Here is a 7,148-nt window from a genome sequence, read left to right on the forward strand (position 1 = left end):
CTGGCACGTGTTCTAGAGACTGAGTTTTACCTACACAGTTGGTGTTAGAGGGACACAGCATCTTCACAGCTTTTTGATGAAAGGTGACCCGGTCAGCTGAGAGAAAAGTACCAAATTCTTAGCAGCAAAGGAGCTGAAGGCTTTGAAGGTTATCTTAGTGCAGTGTTTTGATAGAAACACAGTTTCCTGCCTTTATTTCCTGCAAAGAGTATCAACATGAATGAGTCCCGTGCTCATTTTTTGCTAGCGGACCCTGTCTGCAGTGGAGCTGTCCTGAACCTACTGGGTTGCTTTCTAATAGTATCTTGGTCTGGGTCAGGCTTTGGTCATCGCAGGACAGCATTTGGATTTAAAAAATGAAATATCTGTGAGTGGCTTCACAGCTTCCTGGCAGTAAGAGATGTGAGCAGCAGCACTAGATGATTGAAGACACCTAAAATGGGAGGAGGATGAGATGCTGCTGAGCACCTGCCTGTCTCTGATGGTCATACCTGACTGTGAATTCCTCCAGTGTCCAGCAGGGCTGCAGCAGTGTGTGTGGGGTGGCACGTGGAGCCCCTGTCGTGAGACTGCCCTGACAGATTTGAAGCGGGGTCTGTGTGCTTCAGGCGCAGCAGTGCCAGCTTTGTGCCTTTGTTCTGCTAAGCTGCGGGGTTGGTGCAGTGAATAGCTGCAGGGGTGGTTTTAATCTTGTGGAGGCTCAGGGGTATGCGGGTGTACAGAAGCCAGCGTTCCTCGCCCTCCCTGCTTGGTGGGCCAGCTAAAAGAAATGATCCCTTGCTTAAACTGCAAGCAGTGGGGTAAGAATTCTGAGTTAAACTTGTGTCAGTGGCAGACTTCTTCAGAGATTCAGGTGCATTCTTTGCTGTTTACTGTCACTTTTGGGGTGTATGGCCAGAAATGCTTCCTCTCCTTGATGTCAGGCACCGTTTAGAGCAATATAGCTCAGCTGAGGGCGTGCTGTAAAAATTCACGATAACTTTGCTGCAGTGAAGTTTCCACGTAGGGCTTTTGAAGCACAGCCTCTGAGCAGAGGCTATTCTTTGCGAGCTGTGGTCTGCTCTGAGCACGTGCTCACCCTTTCCTAGCTGCACCCTTCATTGCATGGGAACGTTCTCTAATAAATATTTGTGTTTCTTCCTTGCAAACGGGGATGGGCCTTTTTAGAGCTGACTAGGATGCTTCTTGTTTAACATGCTTAAAAGGGAGAGCAGCCAAAATGCCCTCCCCCCTACCCCATCCTCCAGGGCTTGGCAGGGGGCTGCGTGCTTTGAGTGCGTTTGGCAGAGTTTTGGTGTTCTGACTCAGCAAATGGTAACAAAGGGAGGACAGCGAAGCCTTCCTTTATTCCATAATCCTGTTTGTTTTTCTGGAAACCGGCTATAGCCTCAGAATCACTGACTCAATTTTTGGATCCTATTCTCATGACAAAGCGGCTGGCTGGTTTAAAACAAGCCCACTATAAAAGGGGCGCCTCGCATCCTGGCTGTTTGTAAGAGGTCCTGACGTGCCTCCAGCACTGGGAAGTTTGGCTGGAACAGAAAATGTCCAGAGCTGGAGCCAAGGTAAGTTTATTTGCAACCTTCACACGATATTTTCAAGTACACTGAGGTTCGATGCCCTGTAAATCGATGGCGAAGGCTGCGGTGCCAGCAGTGAGCGTGATGAGGTGCGTTTGCAGAACAAGGTCTCGTGGAAAGCTTCCCTGGGATGAGCCGAGTCCTACCAGCAGCTGCTGAATCCCCCTTCTGTGGTGGAGCAAAGGGACAGACAGATGCCTGAATCATGGCTGTAGCACCAAAGGCAATAGCATTGACAAGGGAGGAGAACCATTTGTGATCTGGTGGAATCAGGAGGGGTGACTTAAACTGAAGAGGTAGGTCACAAAGCTCACCTTCAGCTGGGGCAGTGTGTGTTAGGTGGGGATCCAGCTCAGATGCTGGGAGCTTCGGTGTGGAGGTGGCAAAGCCCTGCTGGCTGTTCACACAGACAGTGCTGTAGGCTTGGGATTGGGGCAGGGGTAAGGGTGAGAACTTGGGGCTTGTGGACCGCTTCCCCTGGGAAGTGTTGAACAACTGCTAAGAGCCTGTGGGCAGCTGAACGGCGTCCCCTTGTATTCCCTTGCCAGGTTATGTTCCTCTTAGCCTGCGGAGGCTGTAAGGCCCAGCAGGCAGAGAGCTCAGGGGCAGAGTGGTTTTGCAGGCACTGGTCTGTGCTGCGGAAGGTCTGGACCCGCTCCCTGCTTCCCTGCTCCTTTTGTCTGGTTTGAAGTGATTGAGCTGTTTCCGAGAGGTCTTTAGAAACTGAGCGTGGTGTGCCACTGCCTCCCAGCCTGGGGGCTGCAGCTGTGCAGGCTTTATGTACCCGTGCACGAAGGTGCTGCAGAATGTAACTGCCTGCCATCTGCATGAAGATACTTCAACGTGTGCTTTCCCTGCTGGAAGCCCCGTCCTCAGTTAGGGTGCTTTGCCCTGGCTGATTGTGTGCTGTGGTGTAGCAAAACGTCTGGGATGAGTGAAGTCAGCGCGTGAGCCCAAATCTTGTCTGTTCTCTGTGCTCTCGTGTAGCACGTTCCAGGGAGAGAAGAAAAAGGCAAAGGAGAGAATTAAGTGCTATTTCCCACAATGTAAGCAAATGGTCTGCCCTAGAAAGGCATCACCGTCCCCATGCTGCCTCTACAGAATGCCATGGGTGCTGCCAGGTATTGCTTAAGGGTGTTGTTCACAAGTGTCCCTCTAACAGACCTGCTGTTGGGAAGAAAAGTGATAACTGCTATGAGGTGGCTGAGGGAGGGAGAGTTTTGCAGTTGTGTAAGGAAGATCTGCCGTGGCAAATCTGTTATCTGCCAGGTAAGCCCCAGAGCAATGTTTGGGCAGTGAGCGGTTAATGGGACGGAGCTGCAAGCAGGGCAGCTCCATGGCTTTGCTGACAGAGGTGATTTGTGTCCAACCTACGGATCTGGAATTGAAATCTGTAATTCACCTGTCGTTATCCTGCTGGTGAGGACCATCAGTCTGCTCTGCTTGTGCCCACAGCCCCGAAGGAAAGCTGAGGGGTGCCGGGTCTGAGGGTCTGCAATGAGCTGAGGGGGTGTGCAAAGGGTGATGGTGGGGAATGGGTGGGCAGGAGCCCGCTCCTTACATCTGCCTGTTAAGTGCTCAAAGAGTAAACCAACAAACCACGCCTCTAGTTGGTCACTGCTCCTTCATGCGTTCTCAGATTTGGTTTTGGCTTCGTGGCTTTATAAGTCCAGGGAGAAGATCTCCCAAGGAGCGGCGGGTAGCATTGCCAAATGGAAATTCCCTTGTTTTCCTCAAGGTGGGGAAGGAACATGAAATGAACTCTCCTTCTTTGTTAGAAATAGAGGGCCAGCTTAACCAATTCAGCAGACAAAGTGTTGTTGCTGTGATGGGGCATGATACCAAGGACATAAATCCTCTCCCCAGACTAGGGTTGGGCTGAAGGGGCACACTGACCAACCAACCACCCTAGGAAAACGGAAAGGTCGAATGCTGTCTGAGTTTGTACTGCGTTGGATCACTGACCTGCACATCAGTTGGTTCAGTGCAAGGCTCTAGAAGACACTGGAGTAAGAGACTGATCCATGTCAAACCGATGTAATTTTCTCTAGGAGAAATTTGACAGCACTTCACAGTAGGAATGCTTTTGGCATGGTCTGGCTTCACTGTACCATAAGCAAACAAGGGAAATAGTCAAAAATAGACGTGGTGGTTTGGGAACCCTTACTCCAAAGAGCAGCTCTCGAGTAATTGTCATCTGGAAGGACTGAAAATGGGGGCTGCACAAAGGGCTACTCCAGGACTTGGCGATCAAAGGACCTCTGAAGTCCGTGGACATCACTTCTCCAGGCCTGGATGGGTTGGTGACACCTTGGGCAAGAGGGATGGGATCTGCTCACCAGCTCTGAAGATGAGGTTGGAACAGGTTGTGATGAAGCAAGGGGAAAAAGCATCCCTAAGCGAAGTGCTTTGCCATCAGCTGCTCGGCTGTAGTGCAGATCTTTGGAAAGAAGCACGGTGATGAATTGGGAATTTGTTGGCCGTGTCAAACTGGTGACAACGGCAAAGCACCAGAGCAGAACAAGCCAACTGCAAACACAATCAGTGATACAAACTGAGCTACCCGCATACTTGAAGCACTTTTTTTTTTTTTTTTCATGGGTAAAGCTCAAGTGATATCCAGTTGTTGGCATTGACTTTCTCAAAAGCAAACTGTGGAGCAGGTTGGGTGGGGGCAAGGAGAATGATGGCAGGGCTTGAAAACAAGGCCCAGGAGGGGAGAGACCTCACCACTCCCTTGTCATTGGGGCCTGACTACGAACGCTCAATAAGCCAACTGCCTGGTACAGCCCATTGACTACTTATGGCTCCCTTGGCTGTAATTTAGTTACTATTGATCTAGAGAAGGTGGGAGGGGAACATGTTAACAGAGCTTGCTGCAAAGAAAACAGGGCTCTTCCAGGGGTTGGACTGGGACAGAGCAAGGTGCTGGGAAGGCCGAGGAGTTGGAGAAGGGTGGTGGTTGGAGATGTTGGGGCCACACTGGTGGATCTGCTGCCAGGGTTGTTTGGATGCATCTGATCCTGCTCTGTGGGTGGGCTGGATGATTTATGGACATCCTAAAGGCTCTGTTTGCAAATATTTCAAACCATGATGCGGCTACAGCCGTGTCTAGTGGAAGATGATCCTTATGTAATGTGTGTTCCAGCCCAAACCAGTCTGTGACTCTATAGGATACAGGTTCAGGAAAAGGACTCGGGAAGGCTGCCTTTTCCCTGGAAAAGTGAAGTTTGGAGATTAAATTGTTGGTCTTTTTTCCATTCCTCTTCACGTTAGAGGCAGGAGGGGTTACAGACCACCTCTGAGTGTGACTGTGTGCTTCGGAGCGACGCTTCCAGCGGCAATGCCGACGCTGCTCGTGGCTGCCTGCACGTGGGCTGCTCGCGCCTCCCCGGGCACGGCGGGGTGAGGAACCACCCCCATCTCCCTCCATTCCTTGTGTTTCAGATCACCTTCTACGAAGACAAGAATTTCCTGGGCCGTCGCTACGAGTGCGACAGCGACTGCCCCGACTTCCACACCTACCTGAGCCGCTGCAACTCCATCCGGGTGGAAGGAGGCACCTGGGTGGCCTACGAGAGGCCCGACTTCTCGGGGAACATGTACGTGCTGACGCAGGGCGAGTATCCCGACTACCACCACTGGATGGGCCTGAACGACCGCCTGGGCTCCTGCAGGGCTGTCCAGATTGTAAGTGTGGGGCCTGAGGGGGCCTCTGCGGTTACGTGCCTGCCGCTCTGGTGTGCTTGGAGGTGGCCCTGTCCTCCTGGAGAGACGGGGAGAGGACGGCTGGAGGGGGCTCGCTCCCACAGCCCTGCCCAGGGGACTGAATCCGAGTGGTGCTGAGTCCCTGCAGGGCACGCGGAGGAGCAGCCTTAAAACCAGCAGGATGGGAGCGTGGGTGTGTGAGGCTGTGGCACCAGCGCCGGTGCTGCTGTGTCTGCCAGCGGTGGAGCAGGCGCTGGTGGGGATCTGGGCATCACTGATGTGAGCAGCGCTGCCACGGTTTGGCACCACGTGGAGCAAGGGTGCTTTGCTTTTGTCTGGAGGTCTAACGCCACTCTGAGCCTGTTGTGGGTTTGAGGTGGGTGTAAGTCCCTCGGCACAGAGCAGGGAGGGTTTCCAGCCAGCTCAGAGCTCTGGTCTGGTGCTAGGGATGGAGCAGGAGCATGCGGGAGGTGTAACAGCAGTGCAGCTCCCTCTACCAGCATGAAGTGCTGCACGTCCACCAGTGCCTGGCCTCCCATGCACAGGGGCCAGCTGCTCGCAGGGGTATGGTCAGAGGACCTGGAGCAGCATCACGGATCCGTGAGACCCCGTAGAGCTCAGCTGGGGCCGGCAACCAGCGTGGACGGGAGGGGAGGCGGGGGAGGACGGTGTCCAGGCAGCTGCAGATTAAAACCGCCGCAGTGCCTTCAGGCAACACAGCGCTTGAAATCACAGTGGAAAATACCCGCGCTGCGTTCTGCTGTAATACAACCCAGCTGGGGTCACCAGCTCATTAAACTCCTCATTGCCCGGAGGAGCGGGGAGCGGAGGGGGTGCATCGCTCCGCTCGGATCTCACCGAGCAGCTTAAAGGGTTTGTGCAGGCAGCGTGTCTGGGACAGAGCCCAGCACTTGTTTGTCCTCCCTACGCCCGTCCTGAAGCGGGGCTGTGCTGGGGCTTTGAGCTGAAATTGCTCAGCTTGGGCTCAGTGCCCTCTTTGCATGTGATGCGTGGTCGGGCATTGCCCCGTGCTGTGCTTTTTGGGGGCTGACAGGAGCCGTTCAGCGCCGTCCCGGTGTGCTGGGGGTGCTTGGTGCCTGACCTGAGCCCAGCTGTGCCTTGGCTCTGCTCCCATCCCTTGGAGAATTTGTCGGTGCCTCAGCAAACACCTTACAATTTTCTCCCTGTTTCTTCCAGCCGAGTGGAGGCCGGGGCCACATCCAGGTGTTCGAGAAGGGAGATTTCGGTGGGCAGATGTTCGAGGCCACCGAGGACTGCCCATCCATCATGGACGAGTGCCGTATCCGTGAGGTCCACGCCTGCCGGGTGCTGGAGGGTGTCTGGGTGTTCTACGAGCACCCCAACTACCGGGGCAGGCAGTACCTGCTGCCCAAGGGGGAGTACCGCCAGCCCGTGGAGTGGGGAGCCGTGAGCCCCGCCGTCCAGTCCTTCCGCAGCATCGCCGAGTGAGCGGAGAGGAGCCGTCCCCCCCGCCCCAATAAAGCAGTTGAGTCGCTCTGTTCAGCCTGTCCTGCTTCTTCCCTGCGTGCCAGCCTGCCTCCCAGCCGTCCCTGCCCTGCTGGAGGTGACGTGGAGCTGAGCCTCCTCCAGGCACAGCCTCCATCTCTGCTGTCCTCCTCCTGTGTGCTGGCCCCGTCCCCTCTGTCCCTCTTGGGTCTGGTGGCAGTGGCTGTCCTGTGTCTCGGGGAGCGTGTCCCTCTCGTGGTGCACAAGGCACTGGGACAAGGGTGGGAGACAGAGGGGACAGAGCAGGAGGGTGGCAGCCACAGCCTCCATGGGGACACTGGCAGCCCCGAGTGTCAGGGTGCTCCCTGGAGGTGTGAGATGAGGGGAGAGCGA

General features: G+C 54.7%; 1 protein-coding gene across 1 annotated transcript; it reads left to right on the plus strand.

Moving 5' to 3' along the window:
- The first annotated feature begins 141 nt into the window (after window positions 1-141).
- CRYGS (crystallin gamma S) lies at window positions 142-6,806 on the plus strand. Its single transcript, XM_068692962.1, has 3 exons — window positions 142-1,565; window positions 5,028-5,270; window positions 6,486-6,806. The coding sequence occupies exons 1-3, from the start codon at window positions 1,545-1,547 to the stop codon at window positions 6,756-6,758; spliced, it is 537 nt and encodes a 178-aa protein (XP_068549063.1). The 5' UTR covers window positions 142-1,544; the 3' UTR covers window positions 6,759-6,806.
- The last annotated feature ends 342 nt before the right edge of the window (window positions 6,807-7,148 follow it).

The sequence above is a fragment of the Anas acuta genome, chromosome 9, assembly GCF_963932015.1.
Source record: "Anas acuta chromosome 9, bAnaAcu1.1, whole genome shotgun sequence".
NCBI lineage: Eukaryota > Metazoa > Chordata > Aves > Anseriformes > Anatidae > Anas > Anas acuta.